We start from the raw sequence: 22500 nt of genomic DNA, 5'->3' as shown, positions 1-22500 counted from the left end.
CTGGAAGGGGGGAATTTTATGGTGTCACTAGACATAAAGGCTGCATACCTTCATGTCCCCATATATCCTCCTCATCGGGCGTACCTGAGATTCGCTGTACAGGATTGTTGTTACCAGTTTCAGACGTTGCCGATTGGGCTTTCCACGGCCCCGAGAAGTTTCACCAAGGTAATGGCGGAAATGATGGTGCTCCTGCGCAAGCAAGGGGTCACAATTATCCCATACTTGGACGATCTCCTGATAAAAGCGAGTTCAAGGGAATAGTTATTAAAAAGCGTGTCTCTCTCCCTGAGACTACTACAACAGCACGGCTGGATTCTAAATCTACCAAAGTCGCAGTTGGTTCCGACAACTCGGCTGTCTTTTTTTGTGCCATGAGTCTGGATACGGAAAAACAAAGGTGTTTTTTTTTTCTCCCAATGGAAAAAGCCCAGGAACTCCAGAACATGGTCAAGGTCCTGCTAAAGCCAAAAAGAGTGTCAGTTCATCAATGCACTCGAGTACTGGGAAAAATGGTGGCGGCCTACGAGGCCATTCCATTCTGCAGGTTCCATGCAAGGACTTTTCAGTGGGACCTACTGGACAAGTGGTCAGGGTCCCATCTGCAGAGGCATCGGAAGATCACCCTGTCCCCCAGGGCCAGGGTCTCTCTCCGGTGATGGCTCCAGAATACTCACCCTCTAGAGGGTCGCAGGTTCGGCATTCAAGATTGGGTTCTTGTGACCATGGACGCGAGCATCCGTAGATGGGGAGCAGTCACATAAGGAAAAGATTTTCAGGGAATATGGTCAAGCCAGGAGGCTTGCCTACACATCAATGTGCTGGAATTAAGGACCATATACAATGGCCTGCGGCAGGCGGAGACCTTTCTTCGCACCTACCTGTTCTGATACAGTCAGACAACGTGACAGCCATGGCGCATGTAAACCGCCAGGGCGGGACAAGGAGCAGAGCAGCAATGGCAGGAGCCACCAGGATTCTTCACTGGGCGGAAAATCATGTAAGCGGTCTTCATTCTGGGAGTAGACAACTGGGAAGCAGACTTCCTCAGCAGACACGATCTCCATCCACGAGAGTGGGGACTAAATCAAGAAGTCTTTGCAGAGGTGACAAGTCGTTGGGGACTTCCTCAAATAGACAAGATGGCGTCACGCCTCAACAGAAATCCTAGCTAGGAAAGGTATTCCGGATGAAGTCATCCCTACTCTAATTAAAGCTAGGATGGAGGTAACGGCGAAACACTATCACTGTATCTGGAGAAAATGTGTCTTGGTGTGAAGCCAAGAATGATCCTACGGAAGATTTTCAGCTGGGTCGTTTTCTCCATTTTCTGCAGTCGGGTGTGGATATGGGCCTGAAGTTAGGCTCCATTAAGGTGCAGATTCGGCCTTCTCTATATTCTTTCAGAAGGAGTTGGCTTCTCTCCCAGAAGTCCAGACTTTTGTAATGGGAGTGTTGCACATCCAACCTCCTTTTGTGCCTCCAGTGGCACCGTGGGACCTTAATGTGGTGTTACAGTTCCTTAAATCATACAGGGTTGAACCTCTTCAAACAGTTGAATTGAAGTTTCTCACATAAATGGTCATGTTGTTGGCCTTGGCAAGGCGTGAGTCCGAATTGGCGGCTTTGTCGCACAAGAGCCCCTATCTGATTTTCCATACGGATCGAGCGGAGTTGAGGACTCGTCCTCATTTTCTGCCTAAATTGGTTTCGTCATTTCAGATGTACAAACCTATTGTGGTGCCTGTGGCTACGGGTGCTTTGGAGGATTCCAAGTCCCTTGGTGTAGTCAGGGCCTTAATGATTTATATAGCCAGAACGGCTAGGGTTAGGAAAACAGAAGCACTGTTTGTCCTGTATGCAGCCAACAAGGTTGGCGCTCCTGTGTCTAAGCAGACTATTGCTCGCTGGATCTGTAACACGATTCAGCGGCCTCATTCTACGGCTGGATTGCCGGTTCAAAGTTCGGTTAAGACCCATTCCACTAGGAAGGTGGGATCTTCTTGGGCGGCTGCCCGAGGCGTCTCGGCTTTACAGCTTTGCCGAGCAGCTGCTTGGTCGGGTTCAAACACTTTTGCAAAATTCTACAAGTTTGATATCCTGGCTGATGAGGACCTCATGTTTGCTCAATCGGTGCTGCAGAGTTGTCCACACTCTCCCGCCCGGTCTGGAGCTTTGGTATAAACCCCATGGTCCTTACGGAGTCCCCAGCATCCTCTAGGACATAAGAGAAAATAAGATTTTAAACCTACCGGTAAATCTTTTTCTCCTAGTCCGTAGAGGATGCTGGGCGCCCGTCCCAGTGCGGACAAGTTCTGCAAGGTTTGTATATAGTTGTTGGTTACATAAGGGTTTTGTTACAGTTGAGATCAGTCTCTGGCTGATGCTGTCTTGTTCATGCTGTTAACTGGTTTATTATATACCATGTTGTACGTGGTGTATGGTGTGGGCTGGTATGTATCTCGCCCTTAGATTAACAAAAATATTTTCCTCGTACTGTCCGTCTCCTCTGGGCACAGTCCTAACTGAGGTCTGGAGGAGGGCCATAGAGGGAGGAGCCAGTGCACACCCATTCTAAAGTCTTAGAGTGCCCATGTCTCCTGCGGAGCCGTCTATACCCCATGGTCCTTACGGAGTCCCCAGCATCCTCTACGGACTAGGAGAAAAAGATTTACCGGTAGGTTTAAAATCTTGTTTTTGTTGATCAGGTTATAAAAAATATAAAATCATTAAAGAATATTCTGTTTTTTTCCCCCCCATATCAGCGTTCGTTGGAATTAAATCCGACTCAGAAGGATCTTGTCCTTAAGATAGCAGAGTTAATATGCACTATCAACGTCACAGATGGCAGAGCAGAATACTGGGTAGAAAGAGCATCCAAGCTGTTTCCAGGCTATTCTGTTATTTACAGGCTGAAAGTAAGCTACAGTTACATTTTTTTTTTCTTTCAAGGTTGTTTTGCTAATGGATTCAATTTGAAAATAAATCAACACTGTTTTCGTAAAAAAATTCTACCTTACAATTTCTAACTTCAGCTACATTTGATATAATGCTGCCATGTGTGTAAATACCCCCCCCCCTCCCCCCCCCAAAAAAAAAAATCTTAGGCACTGCTATGTACACTGGTTTTGAATTTATGTAACTTTAAAAATTTTATTTATTTAGTTTTTTTAATCAATTTGCTATTAACGTTTTTTACGATTACATTTTCAGCTCCTCTAATTTACCTAGACAGTTGGGCAAAGTCTCATTTGGAACCCTTTTTTTTTTTTTTTTATGGCTTTCATATAAAATGGTATGTTTCAATAAATATGAAACATTTTGAAAGAAATTGTTCATACAGTTGTTAATCCCCAAAGTTTTATTTTGGTATCATCTACTACGAAAGGTATCACTGTAGACTGTTCAAATTTTCATTGTTTTAACTATCTAGGCCTGTTCATTACATTTAATTTCTCTCCTTAAACAATCCCTTTTGATGCATTATGTAAAATGACACCGTATGTTAATACTAAAATAGTTAAAAGTTTTGAGATCATTTTATGTCCATTAATACACCAAATTTCATTACAATCTGAAATGGTCCGTTTGAAACCCTATTTTGATTTGGTATGGAATAATATTTAATGTACTTTAATTGTTCTGCAATATAAAAGCTGACGTACATTACTGAAGTTTATACAATTCCCAATGGTCACTAAAACATTTTATTTTGCTCAGTGAATAACTTTTTGCTTTTTCACCCCAATCCTCTCCAGGAACAGATGCTAAACTCTCAAGGTGAAGCTGGCTGGAATCGCTTGTTTGACTTGATCCAGTCTGAGCTGTTTGCCCGACCTAATGACGTATATGTGAATATCAGACTTGTAGAGTTATTTCGGTCAAATAAAAGGCTAGAAGAAGCGGTAGTCCACTGTCTCAAACGAGAGCGAAGAGCTTTACGCACTGACTTAGAATGGTGCACCTGTGTTGTACAAGTTTTAAAGGTATACAGTTAACTCTTACCACTCCTAATCTTCTGAAATCCTAATGCTTCAGGTTTTGCTTTAGTCATTTTATTTGACCATAAGATAGACTATTATACTTTAAATTTGTCATTGTTGCCAGCACAGGCTCTTTATACATGGTTACCATCCCATCTAATTAATTAGTACTAGAAACTGTAATCTGTAACAATATTGGCCTACCGATAAAATGTAAGAAATCTGGCATTGTACGACTGCATCCAAATATTTAACATGCTCTTGAAATGCAGCGCTTCTGAGTCAGGAATTTTAGTGGAGATCCTTTTGTTTCCTCTTCCCTCAACGTTCATCTCTGAATAATCTCTAAGTAAATTTATAGTAATACTTCCTCCTTGTCTTCCAGGAATACCTATCTTCTCAACCTGCTTCAGAGAAAAACAATTGGAGAACTATTAACAGAGAACTGTTGCTTGCTCATGCAGATGTTGTTCTCCTAACACTTTCTACCAGAGGCGTGCAGGAAAGCAAGGTGGCACTTGAAAGGTAACCCCCCCTTAATTGTCATACTAGTTGTGTGAGCCATCAGTCTTTGCTCATAAATAATAGTTAAAAAAGCTCCGTGTGTTATCTCTCTGGCAGTATGAATGCTACAAAGCTCAGTCCTCTTACACAGGCATCTTCCTGAGCACAGGACGATGCATGATTAGTTTAATTAAAATGCTAAATTTATCCCCCCCCCCTTTATTAAACACACATAATCTCATAATCTGTTTTATTCCCATTGTCATAGGTATTACCATATGAGGAGTATGACAAAATCCCATGCTCATGATATGCCGTTCTGGAATGGTATATTATCATGACCAGCAACATTACTACTTTGCAGAAAAATTAGCGATGTTGCGGGTACATCAATGGGCAGATGTGTGCAGCCATACATTGCTGTTATGTTCAGCGGCAGTTCGCTCATAATTGTATGTACACAATAGGGAGCAAGCCATGTTCCTCACCTCTGTTCCTTGGGATGTTGCTGGATACTGTGGCCCAGAAGGTGTTTCTACCAGAAGACCAGGCGAAAACACGTCAGGAGATGGTCCGCATGATGCTTCGACATACTCCAGTGTCCGTACATCTCTGCATAAGATTGTTGGGAAAGATGGTTGCCTCATATGAAGCAATCCAGTATGGGAGGTTCCATGCCAGAACCTTTCAGTTCTGAATCGCATCAGTCAAGTGATCCGAATCGCATCTCCAGATGCACTGGATGATTCTGAATGATTCAGCTGTCACCTCAGGCCAGGATTTCCCTCCTGTGTTGGCTACAGTCCTCCAATCTCCTGGAGGGCATGAGTTTCGTGATTCAGGATTGGACCTTCCTCACGACGGATGCGAGTCTGAGAGGATGGGGAGCTGTCACCCCAAGGGGTGCAGTTCCAGGGCAGGTGGTCAGCCTACGAAAGCCTTCTTCAGATCAACATTCTGGAACTTCGGGCGATCTGCAGTACTCTACTTCAAGCCTCTCCTCTGCTCAAGGATGCGCGATCCAGGTACAGTCTGTCAACGCCACGGCAGTGGCATATATCAATCGACAAGGAGGGACAAAAAGCAGAGCCTGCATGCGAGAGGTGTCAAAGATACTCCTCTGGGCGGAGATGCAAGAGCCATGGGAGGCGGATTTCCTGAGTCGTCACGATCTCCACCCGGGGGAGTGGGGGACTTACACCATCTGGTGTTCCAGCAGATCGACCGGTGGGGTTGCCCACAAATAGACATGATGGCTTCTCGTCTCAACAAGAAACTTCACTGCTCTTGCTCGCGGACCAGGGACCCTCAGACGAGTTGCCCCGATCCCATTGCTCCCAAGAGTGCTAAAGCGAATCAGGAATCAAGGTGTCCAGGCAATTCTAATTGCCCCGGATTGGCCTCGGAGGGCGTGGTACCCAGATCTTCTGGACATGTCCCTCGAAGACCATTGGCCTCTACCACTCTTCATCAGAGACCGTTTATCTACCCGGACTTACGGCGACTTTGTTTGACGGCATGGAGGTTGAGCGGAACATCCTAGCTCACAAGGGCCTTTCCAAGAAGGTTCTTGCAACCATGGTTCAGGCCAGGAAACCTGTGACGTCAAAACACTATCATCATATCTGGAGGAGATGTGTCTCTTGGTGCGAAGAACGCAAGTATCCGCCTACAGTGTTTCACTTGGGACGTTTCCTGCAGGCTGGTGTGGATAAGGGCTTACGTCTGGGTCCCATTAAGGTCCAGATTTCAGCTATCTCCATTTTCTTTCAGAAGAAATTGTCAGTGTTACCAGAAGTTCAGACCTTGTTACAAGGAGTCCTCAACATACTTACCTCCCTTTGTGCCCCCTACGGCACCCTGGGATTTGGATGTAGTGTTGAAATTTCTACAGTCCTCCTGGTTTGAACCTCTGATGACGGTAGAAGACAAGTACCTCTCGTGGAAGACTGTGATGTTACTGGCCCTGGCTTCTGCTTGACGTCTTTCAGAATTAAGGGCCTTATCGTATAAAAGTCCGTACTTGCTCTTTTACGAGGACAGAGAGAAGCTCCAGACTGGACAGCAGTTCCTGCCAAAGGTTGTCTCCGCGCTCCATTTGAATCAACCTATTGTGGTTCCATCCAGTTCTGATGCTTCTGCTCCTCCGGAGGCATTGGATGCTCTGCGTGCCTTGAAGATATGTGAAGTGCACAGCTTGGGTCAGAAAGACGGATTCCTTGTTCGTGCTCTGTGATGCGCAGAAGAAGGGTTGCCCTGCTTCAAAGCAGACCATTGCTTGTTGGCAGCCTTACTTGTTTCACAGTCTCTCTAAAGGCCCACTCTACTAGGTCAGTGGGCTCTTCTTGGGCGGGTGCCTGTGGAGTCTCGGCCTTGCTACTATGCTGAGCTGCTACCTGGTCGGGGAAGAACACTTTTTTGTGAAGTTCTGCAAATTTGATACCCTGGACAAAGAGGATACCCAGTTTGGGCAGGCGGTGCTGCAGCAGTCTCCGCACATTCCTGCCTGTTCTTGAAGCTTTGGGACGTCCCCACTGTACTAGTTTTCCCCAATATCCCTTATGGATGCTAGAGAGAATTGGATTTTAATACCGGTAAATCCTTTTCTCGCAGACCATAAGGGATATTGGGCACCCGCCTCAGTGCGTTGACTTTTCTGAAGGTTCTTGTATGGTTACTTGTTCAGCTGTTTGCTGTTGTTTCCAGCCGTTGCTGATTGTTATATGTTAGTGGTGTGCTGGTATGTAGCTCTAACCACTCTTTATCATATTTCCTTCTCTCATATTTGTCCTTTCTCCTTCTGGCACTATTTTACCTATAACTGCCTGTGGGAGGTTGCATAGAGGGGAGGAGCCAGCACACCAAGTTGAAGAAATTTAAAGTGCACTGGCTCCTTTAGGACCCCGTCTATACCCCATCGTACTAGTTTTCCCCAATATCCCTTATGGACGGTAGGTATTAAAATCCTATTTTTTTTTCTGCTATTCTCTGGGTGTGCAGTTGTTTGTGCTCTCTTCTCCCAGACTGCTATGTGATTTGTTTCTTTAATATGACTGGCAGGGCTACATTGTCTAAATCATAGGTCTTCAACCTGTGGCCCTCCAGCTGCTGCGGAACTACACATCCCAGCATGCCCTGCCTCAGTTTTACCATGCCTTAATAGCAAAACTGTGGCAGGGCATGGTGGGATGTGTAGTTCCGCAGCAGCTGGAGGGCCACAGGTTGAAGACCCATGGTCTAAATCTTCCCAGAAGGTGTTTGCATGTTCAAATTGCAACACCAAGCTGCTTCAGCCATGCTCTGAGGGGGATGGCTTTATGTGAATCCTGTGAGTCTGTGGCTCCTGCTCTGGCAGGAATTTCCACAGATCAGAATGTGACTCTTCCTTGGGTGTCCACTTTGGCTGGAGTTATGTCTGACCTGACTTTGGAATTAGCAGCATCCCGTTGTGACAAGGAATCTGCATGAATCTTGAATACAGATTCCAGTCTCTGGGGTCAGGGTGCTATAATACTGGGACAGCAGATGCTACTGAATATCAACATTTTAAAGCTACGAGCAGTCTGCAGTGCGCTTCTGGAGGCGCGCTCCCTCCTCAAGCGTAGAACCATTTGAGTTTAGTTGGACAATGCATAGCCATAGCCTACGTAAATCAACCTGGAGGAACGCTAAGCCCCGTAGTGATGTGAGGTCAGTCGCATGCTGTGGTGGGCAGAGCATCACGCAGTAGCAATCTCTGCAGTGTTCATCCCCTGGAGTGGAGAACTGAGAGGCAGACTATCTTAGTCGCCAAGATCTCCACCCCGTGGAATGGGCCCTTCAACATGACCTCTTCTAGCATCTAGTCTGGCGTTGGGGCAGGCCTCGGATATCATGTACTTCCAGCGCAACCACCAGTTGCCCGGTACTGCTGTAGGATTTGGGAACCGGCGGCATAAGCGGTGGATGCTCTGTGTCATGAACGTACAGGTTTGTGTACCTTTTCTCTTACGTCCTAGAGGATGATCGAGTCCATACCAGTACCATTGGGTATAGCTGGGTCCACCAGGAGCCATGGGCACTTTAAGACTTTGATAGTGTGGGATGGCTCCTCCCTCTATGCCCCTCCTACCAGACTCAAGAAAAAGAATACAGGAATTGCGCAGTCCAATCTGATGTGGATATTTATTTACACATAAAATTTACTTTTTACATACATATACTACTTGATACCGGCCAGCAACACATAAAATATTAATGTATAAATACAAATAATAAACAATAAACAAATATACTGAATAATATCTAATACTCAATAATATTCAGCTCCTTTTTAGACCCATATAAAAATTGTTATATTTCATATACTGAACAACTTTCTACTATATTCTAGCATAGGTATTTTATCACCTGTAAATTTTGCTTTTATTTAGAGCTGCTTAAGACCACACTTATCACATATAATCTGATTGTGCTGTTCTTATCCTCCTTTTATGCACACAAACATGCAATATTAGTGAGACAGCTGTAATTATCCAAGCAAGTCAAGCATAGGTGGATTTTCCAATGTTTTTGGTTAATGGCACACAAGCATGTATAGGTCTCTCATAACAGGTGTTAGTAATTCAACATAGCATGCATTAGTGAAGATCCTTTGTATCAGATGAACTTTTTCCTTAGGTTAATAACAGCCACAAACAGTCATCAAATAAAAAAACTTTCTATATATATATATATATATATATATATATATATATATATATATATATATATATATATATATATATATATATATATATATATATATATATATATATATATATATATATATATATATATATACACGTCTTTGTATAGAGTGCACTCACCAGACTGTTATTAGAGCCAGCAGGATTTCTATTCAGACATCAGGTAAACATCACACACCGACGTTTCGGTCCTATCTGGACCTTCTTCAAGGTTTAACGGTCACCAACATGACTTATCTATATATAGCCATCACCTTAATTATATTCTAATAAACTATACAAAGACATATATGCTCATGGAAAAAGGTAGATGCCTGGCTCTAATGAACTTGAGTGACACCCCAGCAAATTTTATTTTACTGTGAGTGCAGACAACCCTGGTTGCTTTATATATATACATATATATATATATATATATATATATATATATTTTTTTTTTTTTTTTTATAGGCTCCTGCTATTGTCCAAGCAGATCATGCGTGATTATAGCCTTTTGTATAGCAGTTCATATCATTCGGTATGATTAGAAGTATATTATACTGTGCCTGTGCGTTGTCCTTGAACAAACCCCTCCCGGCTTGCTTAGCCTTATCTGGAGCCTCCGGGTGTTCTCAAAAGTGCACTCCTCTCTACCCAATAAGCAATGTGGTTCTCACACCTGCGGCCGGCTAGCTAGTGTCTCTTCTGCTGGATCCTGTATGTGGAAATAATGACAGACGCGTTTCTCCGCCTTTAAAATACAATATTTATTTACACATAAAATTGTTTTTATGTAACATACAGGATTCTGCGGGTTTCATGATGGTGGCCATGAAGGACCTGGGTAATCTAACTGCAAGGGCGTCACCCATGACTGTTTCAGCACGCAGGGGACTCTGGTTACGCCAATGGTCTGCAGATGCGGAATCCAGGCGAAGTGTGGAGAACCTACCCTTCACAGGTCAGGCTTTATTTGGGGAAGCATTGGATGCGTGTATCTCCACAGCAACCACTGGTAAGTCAACCTTTCTTCCCTCAGCCTCTCCGACGACAAAGAAACCTTTTTCTACGTCCTCTGTGCAGTCCTTTAGGTCTGCAAAAGTCCAAGGCTCCTACCACTTTCTTAAGAGGTGGGCGGGCAAAATCCAAAAAGCCGGCATCTGCTGGTTCCCAAGAACAGAAACCTGCCTCTGTGTCCTCAAAATCCTCAGCATGACTGTGGACCTCCCTGCTTGGAGAACGGGCAGGTGGGAGCGAGGCTCAGACGTTTTGGTCACATCTGGGTGTCGTCCGGTATTCCTGGGTACTGGATATTGTGTCCCAGGAATACAAACTGGAGTTTCAAGAGCTCCCACCCCACAGGTTTTTCAAATCAAGCCTGCCAGCTTTGCTGACAGAGCTATCCTCCAGGAAGCCATTCACAAATTGGAAAGGTCTGCTGCTGTTGTTCCAGTTCTACCTCATCTGGTACACCAGGGTTACTATTCAAACCTTTTTTTTGGTACTGAAACCGGATGGTTCGGTCAGGCCAATTTTGAACCTGAAGTCGCTAAACCCTGAGCGAATTAAAGTTCAAAATGGAGTCTCTAAGAGCAGTGATCTCAGGTCTAGAAGAGGGAGAGTGTTTCTGGTATCTCTAGATATCAAGGATGCGTACCTCCACATTACGATTTGGTCGCCACACCAGGCTTATCTCAGATTTGCACTGTTGGACTGTCACTATCCGTTCCAGGCACTGCCATTCGGCCTCTCCACAGCACCTAGGGTGTTCACCAAGGTAATTGCAGAGATGATGATTCTCCTCCGCAAGCAGGGGGTGAATATAATTCCATATCTGGACGATCTGCTGATAAAGGCATCCTCCAGGGAGAGGTTGTTGCAGTCCATTGCTCTCAACTCGACTGCTCGGGGAACACGGATGGATCCTGAATCTTCCAAAGTCACATTTGGAGCCGACAAGGAGATTGTCTTTCCTAGGGATGATCCTCGATACAGCAGTGCAGAGGGTATTTCTTCCAGTGGAAAAAGCGTTGGTGATGCAAACGATGGTCCGGGATGTCTTGAAACCTGCCCGGGTATCGGTTCATCAGTGCATTTGCTTTCTGGGGAAGATGGTTGCATACTACGAGGCTCTACAGTACGGAAGATTTCACGCACGGTCCTTCCAACTGGCTCTTCTGGACAAGTGGTCGGGATCTCACCTGCACATCCACCTGAGGATACGTCTGTCGCCGAAAGCAAGGATTTCACTCCTGTGGTGGCTACAGCTGCCTCACCTTCTTGAGGGACGCAGGTTCGGTATTCTAACCACGGATGCAAGTCTCAGAGGTTGGGGCGCAGTCGCCCATGGGGAACCCTTCCAAGGAAGGTGGTCAAGTCTGGAATCCATTCTTCCAATAAACATTCTGGAGCGAAGAGCCGTGTACAACGGCCTTCTACAAGTGGCACATCTTCTACAAGATCAATCCATTCAGGTGCAGTCGGACAATGTAGCGATGGTGGCCTACATAAATCGACAGAGCAGAACGAAGAACAGAGCTGCAATGTCAGAGGTAACAAGAATCCTCCTGTGGGCAGAAAGGCACGCGTTGGCGCTGTCAGCATTCTTCATTCCCGGAGTGGACAACTGGGAAGCGGACTTCCTCAGCAAACACTATTTCCATCCAGGAGAGTGGGGCCTCCATCCGGAGGTGTTCACGGAGGTGACAAGTCTTTGGGGGTGTACCTCAAATAGACATGATGGCCTCTCTTCTCAACAAGAAGCTTTGGAGGTGGCGGTGGACGCCCTCGTGACTCCGTGGGTGTTTCAGTCAGTGTACGTGTTTCTTCCTCTTCCACTCATTCCACGGATTCTAAAACTCATAAAGAGAACAGGAGTTCAGGCAATCCTCATTGCTCCGGACTGACAAAGAAGGGCTTGGTATGTGGATCTTCTGGATCTATTGCTGGAAGATCCATGGCCCCTTCCTCTTCGGGAGGACCTTCTGCGACAAAGGCCGTTCGCTTATCAAGACTTACCACAGCTACGTTTGACGGCATGGAGGTTGAACGCCAGATTAAGGGCATTTCGAACAAGGTTATTCCAACCTTGATACAGGCTAGGAAAGGAGTAACGTCTAAACGTTACCATCGCATTTGGAAAAAGTACTTATCTTGGTGTGAATCCAAGAAGTTTCCTACGGTGGAGTTTCAACTGAGACTGTTTCTCCTCTTCCTGCAAGCAGGTGTGGATATGGGCCTGCGTTTGGGTTCCGTAAAGGTCCAGATTTCTGCCTTATCCGTATTCTTCCAGAAACAACTGGCTTCACTTCCTGAGGTTCAGACTTTCTTGAAAGGGGTTCTGCACATCCAGCCTCCCTTTATGCTGCCTATGGCGCCCTGGGATCTTAACGTGGTGTTACAGTTCCTCCAATCGGGTTGGTTCGAGCCTCAAGGTTGAGGTCAAGTTTCTCACGTGGAAGGCTGTCACTTTGTTGACCTTGGCTTCTGCTAGGCGTGTGTCAGAGTTGGGGGCTTTGTCTTGTAAAAGCCCCTGATCTTCCATGAAGATAGAACTGAGCTCCGAACACGTTAGCAGCTCTTTCTGAAGGTTGTGTCAGCATTTCATACCAACCAACCTATTGTGGTGCCATTTGCTACTAACTCCTCAATTCCATCAAAGTTCTTGGATGTTGTAAGGGCTCTGAAAATTTATGTGACTAGGACGGCTCATCACAGAAAATCGGACTCTGTTTGTTCTGTATGAACTTTGCCGTGCAGCTACTTGGTCAGGGTCGAACGCGTTTGCTAAGTTTTACAAGTTCGAAACTTTTGGCCTCTGAGGACCTAAAGTTTGGTCAGTCAGTTCTGCAGGAGCCTCCGCGCTCTCCCTTTTGGTACATCCCCATGCTACTAATATGGACCCCAGCATCCTCTAGGACGTAACAGAAAATAGGATTTTAATTACCTACCGGTAAATCCTTATCTTGTAGTCCCTTCGTGATCCTGTAGTGGTTATTTCGTTCAGTACTACTTTGTTCTTGGTTAAGTACTGTTTTGGGTACTTGGTTAAGTAATATTTAGCCGTTGCTGAGTTTGCAAGCTGGTTAGCTTGATTTGCCTTGTATGTGTGAGCTGGTGTGAATCTCGCCACTATCTGTGTAAAATCCTTCTCGAAGTTGTCAGTCTCCTCTGGCGCAGTTTCTGGACTGAGTCTGGTAGGAGGGGCATAGAGGGAGGAGCCAGCCCACACTAGCAAAGTCTTAAAGTGCCCATGGCTCCTGGTGGACCGTCTATACCCCATGGTACTAATATGGACCCCAGCATCCTCTACGCACTACGAGAAAAGGATTTACCGGTAGGTAATTAAAATCCTATTTTCCACCCTTTCCTCTCCGGGTGCTCAAGCACATCAAACGTGAGTCTGCTACTCATTCTTGTGGATCTGTATTGGCAGCATCATGCATAGTTTGCAGATTTTAAGTGGCTGCTTGCCGACTATCTGTAGCCATTGCCTCTATGAGCAGACCTGCAACAAGGTCCGTTTTTATTCCCCAACTCACATCGGTTGTAATGGTGTAGATGTTGAGGCTGCTCTTGAGACGCAGAGGTATTCCAGAGTCGGGTATTCCCACCATGCTCCATGTACGGAAACCAGTGACCTGAAGTACATCATCACATTTGGCGATCTTATGTGGCGTGACGGCCGTGGGCTCCACCACTTCTTCCTTCTGTATTCCTTATTTGCTCATCTTTTTCCAGGCAGGACCGGACGCTGGCCTGCTGTTGATCACTGAAGATTCAAGTGTCTGCCTTATCTGTTTTTCTCTTTTAGCGACAACTGGCCTTGGTACTGGAGGTTCAGACTTTTTCTCCAGGGTTCAACCACCTTTTGTTTCGCCTACGGCCAAATGAGACCTCAGTCTTGTGTTGCCTTTTCTACAGTCGTCCATGTTTGAGCTGTTGGAGGATGTGGATGTAAAGTTCCTGTCCTGGAAGATGGTTTCCTGTTGACTTTGGCATCGGCTCAGCGGGTTTAAGGGCTTGGGCCCTTTTCTGTCTCTTTACCTCATCTTTCATGATGATCGGGCGGAGCTTTGTGCAAAGCCAGCCGCCTTAGCCAAGGTGGTTTTCGCCTTCCACATTAAGTAGGCAATTGTGATCCCAGTGTTGTATGACATCATGTCTCCTCACTTCTTAGATGTAGTTTGGGCTTTTCGTATCTATATAGCCTGCACAACAGCATTGCACAAATCAAATTCCTTTTCTGAGTTTTATGATGGTGCTCAGCATGGTTCAGCAAACTTTGGCTAGATGGATCCATCAGGCCATCTGTCAGGTTTTTTTGCCAGCATTCGGTCTCCTCCTGCTACTGTCTTTGCACACTCTGTGCTTGGTGGGTTCTTCTTGGGCTGCATGTAGAGGCGTTGCATCTCTGCTGTGCGGCTACTTGGTCCACTGTTTTACACACTTACGGTTTCTGATTCCAGTTTTGCCCGCAGAGTCTTGCAGGTTACTCAGAGCACTTCCACCCGTGGGAGCTCCAGGGTGCCCTGGTGGATGAAGGAGAAAATATAATTTTTGTACTCAACGATAAATCCAGTGGTCTAATTCCACAGGGGAAACTGGACACCTGGCCAGTGCTGCTTCACCTACAATTATTGTTGCCTGCATGTGTTTGTTGCAGTATGTTGTGTATTTGTTTGGACTATGCCGTTTGTTTCCTTTCCCTTTCCGTTCCAGTTTTCTGTTCTATTTTCCATCTCCTCTCGGGCTCCGTTTTTCTAACCGGGGGTGCTGTGGGTAGACGGGGAGTAGTCAAGAACACTTTCTAAATTTAAAGTGCCAGCTGCACTCATCCACCCATCTATAACCCAGCGTCCTAAGTTCGTGTCCCCTGTGGAATCTGAGAAACAGATTTATCGGTAAGTACCAAACTCCAATTTTTATGTGGTGAGGAATTGGGGTTTGTTTTTTCTTTTCTCTGTCATCCATCTGGGGGACACTGCGCCGTTACTTGTGGGTTAGAGATGTGTGGTAGTGGAGTTTGGCACAGAACCTATCAAACAAAACTGCCTTCTCCCCCCTCTAACCCCTCCCATCTCCTTCCTGCTCAGCCATCAGCTCAGTTTTAGTTTTTGTGCCATAAAGCTAATGTTTTCGTGTATTCTATTTTTGCTAATAGCAGGTTGAGTATCCCATATCCAAAATGCTTGGGACCAGAGGTATTTTGGATATCGGATTATTCCGTATTTTGGAATAATTGCATACCATAATGGGATATCATGGTGATGGGACCCAAGTCTAAGCACAGAATGCTTTTATGGTTCATATACACTTTATACACACAAGCCTGAAGGTAATTTTAGCCAATATTTTTAATAACTTTGTGCATTAAACAAAGTGTGTTTACATTCACACAATTCATTTATGCTTCATATACACCTTATACACACAGCCTGAAGGTCATTTAATACAATATTTTTAATTATTTTGTGTATTAAACAAAGTTTGTGTACATTGAGCCATCAGAAAACAAAGGTTTCAATATCTCAGTCTCACTCAAAAAATTCTGTATTTCGGAATATTCCGTATTTCGGAATATTTGTATATGGGATACTCAACCTGTACTGTCTAGCTTCATTATATGGACAAAAGGTACACCCATGTACATTTTACTAGTGGCAATGCAATTCCAGGTATTTAAATAAGTCACACATTCAGTTTATTCAATATAAGAAGTTTAATGGTTGTCTAGATTCCTTTCACTAATAATGAGCTTTCTTAAGGAAAATAATATGTATGAGAACTTACTGTTTTCCCTCTTAGTTTTGATCAGGCACTTCTGTCGGTGAAACCCCATGCCAATGGCACAGATGATTTGTCTGCTACATTTTCTGAAATGCGAGGCCATTACTACATGCATGTTGGAAGCCAGTTACTAAAAATGGCCCAGCACCGTGAGGAGCACTGGAAGGCTTTGTTAGAACCTGCTGCACTGTGTTATCTTCTTGCTTTCCAGGTAAACTACTGACACAATGCAGTACTTCAGAGCCCATACACACTGTTCACCAGGTGATTCATTCTGTGGTCCAAACTACTCACTTTTATTTTTATATATTTTTTTCCTTTTTGATTAGGTTCCATGGAATAAACCAATAAATGGAGATGAAAATCTGTTAAATATTCTTGAAGGATTAGCCTGTGATCGACAGAGTCAGTCAGGTAATAAAGATTATTCTTTGGTAATTAAAAATACTACCAAATACAGCTATTGGTTGCCTGTAGTTTACAAAGTACTTTCGATAATAGTCCATGTTTGTTTAAATGGCAATCAATTTTTCTTCCGTCTTATTTGATGTGCAACTGTATTAACTTTTTGTCCTCTAAATCTACTAACCTTGTACTTTAAAAACTGGGATACTTTCCAAACTCTGCTTGGGTGAGAAACTAGTGGGCCCAGTATAATACAAAACAATCCCTAAGATGTCTGTGTATTGTACCAAAAAGAAAAGAAATAAAGTACGCACATGCAATTTTTTTAAAATCCATTTTCTCTGACGTCCTTAGTGGATGCTGGGACTCCGTAAGGACCATGGGGAATAGCGGCTCCGCAGGAGACTGGGCACAACTATAAAGAAAGCTTTAGGTCTAACTGGTGTGCACTGGCTCCTCCCACTATGACCCTCCTCCAGACTCCAGTTAGAATCTTGTGCCCGGCTGAGCTGGATGCACACTAGGGGCTCTCCTGAGCTCCTAGAAAAGAAAGTATATGTTAGGTTTTTTATTTTCAGTGAGATCTGCTGGCAACAGACTCACTGCTACGAGGGACTAAGGGGAGAAGAAGTGAACCTACCTGACTGGAGATAGTTTGGGCTTCTTAGGCTACTGGACACCATTAGCTCCAGAGGGATCGAACACAGGACCCGACCTCGATCGTTCGGTCCCGGAGCCGCGCCGCCGTCCCCCTTACAGAGCCAGAAGCATGAAGATGGTCCGGAAAATCGGCGGCAGAAGACTTCGGTCTTCAACAAGGTAGCGCACAGCACTGCAGCTGTGCGCCATTGCTCCTCATGCACACCTCACACTCCGGTCACCGATGGGTGCAGGGCGCTGGGGGGGGGGGGGGGGCGCCCTGAGCAGCAATATTAACACCTTGGCTGGCAAAACATCACAATATATAGTCCCAGAGGCTATATATGTGATTAATACCCCTGCCAGAATCCATGAAAAAAGCGGGAGAAAAGTCAGCCGAAAAAAGGGCGGGGCTATCTCCCTCAGCACACTGGCGCCATTTTTCCCTCACAGCTCCGCTGGAAGGATCGCTCCCTGGCTCTCCCCTGCAGTTTCAAGCACAAAAAGGTAAAAAAGAGAGGGGGGGGGGGCACTAAATTTAGGCGCAGCAAATATATAATATAAGCAGCTATAAGGGAAAACACTCAATTATAGTGTAGAACCCTGTGTTATATAGCGCTCTGGTGTGTGCTGGCATACTCTGTCTCCCCAGAGGGCTTTGTGGGGTCCTGTCCTCTGTCAGAGCATTCCCTGTGTGTGTGCGGTGTGTCGGTACGGCTGTGTCGACATGTTTGATGAGGAGGCTTATGTGGAGGCGGAGCAGTTGCCGATAAATGTGATGTCACCCCCTGCGGGGTCGACACCTGAGTGGATGGTTCTGTGGAAGGAATTACGCGACAGTGTCGACTCCTTGCATAAAAGGTTTGACGACATACCAAATATGGGACAGCCGGCTTCTCAGCCTGTGCCTGCCCAGGCGTCTCAAAAGCCATCAGGGGCTCTAAAACGCCCGCTACCTCAGATGGCAGACACAGATGTCGACACGGATACTGACTCCAGTGTCGACGACGATGAGACTAATGTAACTTCCAATAGGGCCACACGTTATATGATTGAGGCAATGAAAAATGTGTTGCATATTTCTGATGTTACCCCAGGTACCACAAAAAAGGGTATTATGTTTGGAGAGAAAAAACTACCAGTAGTTTTTCCTCCATCTGAGGAATTAAATGAAGTGTGTGAAGAAGCGTGGGCTTCCCCCGATAAGAAACTGGTAATTTCTAAAAGGTTACTAATGGCGTTCCCTTTCCCGCCAGAGGATAGGTCACGTTGGGAAACATCCCCTAGGGTGGATAAAGCGCTCACACGCTTGTCAAAGAAGGTGGCACTACCGTCTCCGGATACGGCCGCCCTGAAGGAACCTGCTGATAGAAAGCAGGAGGCTATCCTGAAGTCTGTATATACACACACAGGTATTATACGGAGACCAGCTATTGCTTCAGCATGGATGTGCAGTGCTGCAGCTGCGTGGTCAGATTCCCTGTCGGAAAATTTTGATACCCTAGACAGGGACACTATATTGCTAACTGTAGAGCATATTAAAGACGCAGTCTTATACATGAGAGATGCACAGAGGGATATTTGCCGGCTGGCATCTAAAATAAGTGCAATGTCCATTTCTGCCAGGAGAGGGTTGTGGACTCGGCAGTGGACAGGTGATGCAGATTCTAAAAGGCACATTGAAGTTTTGCCTTATAAGGGTGAGGAGTTGTTAGGGGATGGTCTCTCGGACCTCGTTTTCACAGCAACAGCTGGGAAGTCTACATTTTTACCCCATGTTCCCTCACAGCCAAAGAAAGCACCGTATTATCAGGTACAGTACTTTCGGCCCAATAAGGGCAAGCGGGTTAAAGGCGCGTCCTTTCTGCCCAGAGGCAGAGGTAGAGGGAAAAAGCTGCAGCATACAGCCAGTTCCCAGGAGCAAAAGTCCTCCCCCGCTTCCTCTAAGTCCACCGCATGACGCTGGGGCTCCACAGGTGGAGCCAGGTACAACGGGGGCCCGTCTCAAATACTTCAGCAATCAGTGGGCTCGCTCACGGGTGGATCCCTGGATCCTTCAAGTAGTATCTCAGGGGTACAAACTGAGACGTCTCCCCCCCCCCCGCCGTTTCCTCAAATCTGCCTTACCAACAACTCCCTCAGGCAGGGAGGCAGTGTTAGAGGCAATTCACAAGCTGTATTCCCAGCAGTTGATAGTCAAAGTGCCCCTACTTCAACAAGGACGGGGTTACTATTCCACAATGTTTGTGGTACCGAAACCGGACGGTTCGGTGAGACCCATTTTAAATTTGAAATCCTTGAACACATATATAAAAAAATTCAAGTTCAAGATGGAATCGCTCAGGGCGGTTATTTCAAGTCTGGACGAGGGGGATTACATGGTATCACTGGACATCAAGGATGCTTTCCTGCATGTCCCAATTTACCATCCTCACCAGGAGTACATCAGATTTGTGGTACAGGATTGTCATTACCAATTCCAGACGTTGCCGTTTGGCCTATCCACGGCTCCGAGGGTATTTACCAAGGTAATGGCCGAAATGATGGGTGGTCTTCTGTTTGCCGGCGGTCGGGCTCCCGGCGCTCAGTATACCGGCGCCGGGAGCCCGACAGCCGGTATACCGACACTTATTTTCCCTCGTGGGGGTCCACGACCCCCATAGAGGGAGAATAAAATAGTGTGGCGCGGCGAGCGAGCCCGCAAGGGGCTCATTTGCGCTCGCCAAGCTGTCGGTAAGCCGGCGGTCGGGCTCCCGGCGCCGGGATGCTGGTCGCCGGGAGCCCGACCGCCGGCCAGCCGTAGTGAACCCGAAATGATGATACTCATTCGAAAGAAGGGAGTTTTAATTATCCCGTACTTGGACGATCTGATAAAGGCGAGGTCCAGGGAGCAGTTGTTGGTCGGGGTAGCACTATCTCGGGAGGTGCTACAACAGCACGGCTGGATTCTGAATATTCCAAAGTCACAGCTGGTCCCTACGACACGTCTACTGTTCCTGGGGATTGTTCTGGACACAGAACAGAAAAAAGTGTTTCTCCCGGAGGAGAAGGCCAAGGAGCTGTCATCTCTAGTCAGAGGCCTCCTAAAACCAAAACAGGTGTCGGTGCATCACTGCACGCGGATCCTGGGAAAGATGGTAGCTTCCTACGAAGCAATTCCATTCGGCAGGTTCCATGCAAGAACCTTTCAGTGGGACCTGTTGGACAAGTGGTCCGGATCGCATCTTCAGATGCATCGGCTGATAACCCTGTCTCCAAGGACCAGGGTGTCTCTGCTGTGGTAGCTGCAAAGTGCTCATCTTCAGGAGGGCCGCAGATTCGGCATACAGGACTGGATCCTGGTGACCACGGACGCCAGCCTTCGGTGCTGGGGGGCAGTCACACAGGGAATAAACTTCCAAGGACTATGGTCAAGTCAGGAGACTTCCCTACACATAAATATTCTGGAACTGAGGGCCATTTACAATGCCCTAAGTCAGGCAAAACCCCTGCTTCAAAACCAGCCGGTACTGATCCAGTCAGACAACATCACGGCAGTCGCCCATGTAAACAGACAGGGAGGCACAAGAAGCAGGACGGCGATGGCTGAAGCCACAAAGATTCTCCGATGGGCGGAAAATCACGTGTTAGCACTGTCAGCAGTGTTCATTCCGGGAGTGGACAACTGGGAAGCGGACTTCCTCAGCAGACACGACCTCCACCCGGGATAGTGGGGACTTCATCCGGAAGTTTTTCAACTGATTGTAAACCGTTGGGAAAAGCCACAGGTGGACATGATGGCGTCCCGCCTAAACAAAAAGCTAGAAAGATATTGCGCCAGGTCGAGAGACCCTCAGGCGATTACTGTGGACGCTCTAGTGACACCGTGGGTGTACCGGTCGGTTTGTGTTCCCTCCTCTTCCTCTCATACCAAAGGTACTGAGGATAATAAGGAGAAGAGGAGTAAGAACTATACTCATTGTTCCGGGTACCAAGCTCTTCTTGGCCAATCCGGAACTTCAAGAAATGATCTCAGAGGACCCATGGCCTCTGCCGCTCAGACAGGACCTGCTGCAGCAGGGGCCCTGTCTGTTCCAAGACTTACCGCGGCTGCGTTTGACGGCATGGCGGTCGAACACCGGATCCTGAAGGAAAAGGGCATTCCGGAGGAAGTCATTCCTACGCTGATTAAAGCTAGGAAAGAAGTGACCGCAAACCATTATCACCGCATTTGGCGAAAATATGTTGCGTGGTGTGAGGCCAGGAAGGCCCCAACGGAGGAATTTCAGCTGGGCCGTTTTCTGCACTTCCTACAGTCAGGGGTGACTATGGGCCTAAAATTGGGTTCCATTAAGGTCCAGATTTCGGCTCTATCGATTTTCTTCCAGAGAGAACTGGCTTCACTACCTGAAGTTCAGACTTTTGTTAAGGGAGTGCTGCATATTCAGCCCCCTTTTGTGCCTCCAGTGGCACCTTGGGATCTCAACGTGGTGTTGGATTTCCTAAAGTCACATTGGTTTGAGCCACTTAAAACCGTGGAATTGAAATATCTCACGTGGAAAGTGGTCATGTTGTTGGCCTTGGCTTCGGCCAGGCGTGTATCAGAATTGGCGGCTTTGTCGTGTAAAAGCCCTTATCTGATTTTCCATATGGATAGGGTAGAATTGAGGACTCGTCCCCAGTTTCTCCCTAAGGTGGTATCAGCTTTTCATCTGAACTAACCTATCGTGGTGCCTGCGGCTACTAAAGACTTGTAGGCTTCCAAGTTGTTGGACGTAGTCAGGGCCCTGAAAATCTATGTTTCCAGGACAGCTGGAGTCAGAAAGACTGACTCGCTATTTATCCTGTATGCGCCCAACAAGTTGGGTGCACCTGCTTCAAAGCAGACTATTGCTCGCTGGATCTGTAGTACGATTCAGCTTGTACATTCTGCGGCTGGACTGCCGCATCCTAAATCAGTGAAAGCCCATTCCACGAGGAAGGTGGGCTCTTCTTGGGCGGCTGACCGAGGGGTCTCGGCTTTACAACTTTGCCGAGCAGCTACTTGGTCGGGGTCAAACACATTTGCTAAATTCTACAAGTTTGACACCCTGGCTGAGGAGGACCTAGAGTTTGCCCATTCGGTGCTGCAGAGTCATCCGCACTCTCCCGCCCGTTTGGGAGCTTTGGTATAATCCCCATGGTCCTTACGGAGTCCCAGCATCCACTTAGGACGTCAGAGAAAATAAGAATTTACTCACCGGTAATTCTATTTCTCGTAGTCCGTAGTGGATGCTGGGCGCCCATCCCAAGTGCGGATTGTCTGCAATACTTGTTTATAGTTATTGTTTAACTAAAGGGTTATTGTTGAGCCATCTGTTAAGAGGCTCAGTTGTTGTCATACTGTTAACTGGATATTGTATCACGAGTTATACGGTGTGATTGGTGTGGCTGGTATGAGTCTTACCCGGGATTCAAAATCCTTCCTTATTGTGTCAGCTCTTCCGGGCACAGTA

At 46.3% G+C, this 22500-nt stretch overlaps 1 protein-coding gene across 1 annotated transcript in view; it reads left to right on the top strand.

Moving 5' to 3' along the window:
• LOC135028869 (E3 SUMO-protein ligase RanBP2-like) overlaps positions 1 to 22500 on the top strand; it is a 306830-nt gene that overhangs the window by 21761 nt on the left and 262569 nt on the right. Inside the window, exons 4-8 of the mRNA XM_063953806.1 lie at positions 2766 to 2918; positions 3759 to 3986; positions 4369 to 4508; positions 16001 to 16193; positions 16312 to 16396. Coding sequence (XP_063809876.1) covers positions 2766 to 2918; positions 3759 to 3986; positions 4369 to 4508; positions 16001 to 16193; positions 16312 to 16396 — 799 coding nt within the window. The remainder of the gene's footprint in view (positions 1 to 2765; positions 2919 to 3758; positions 3987 to 4368; positions 4509 to 16000; positions 16194 to 16311; positions 16397 to 22500) is intronic.

This window comes from Pseudophryne corroboree, chromosome 2 (genome assembly GCF_028390025.1).
Source record: "Pseudophryne corroboree isolate aPseCor3 chromosome 2, aPseCor3.hap2, whole genome shotgun sequence".
Taxonomy (NCBI): Eukaryota; Metazoa; Chordata; class Amphibia; order Anura; family Myobatrachidae; genus Pseudophryne; species Pseudophryne corroboree.
The sequence above is the reverse complement of the archived record's forward strand: the minus strand, read 5'-3'. Positions and strand labels throughout refer to the sequence as shown.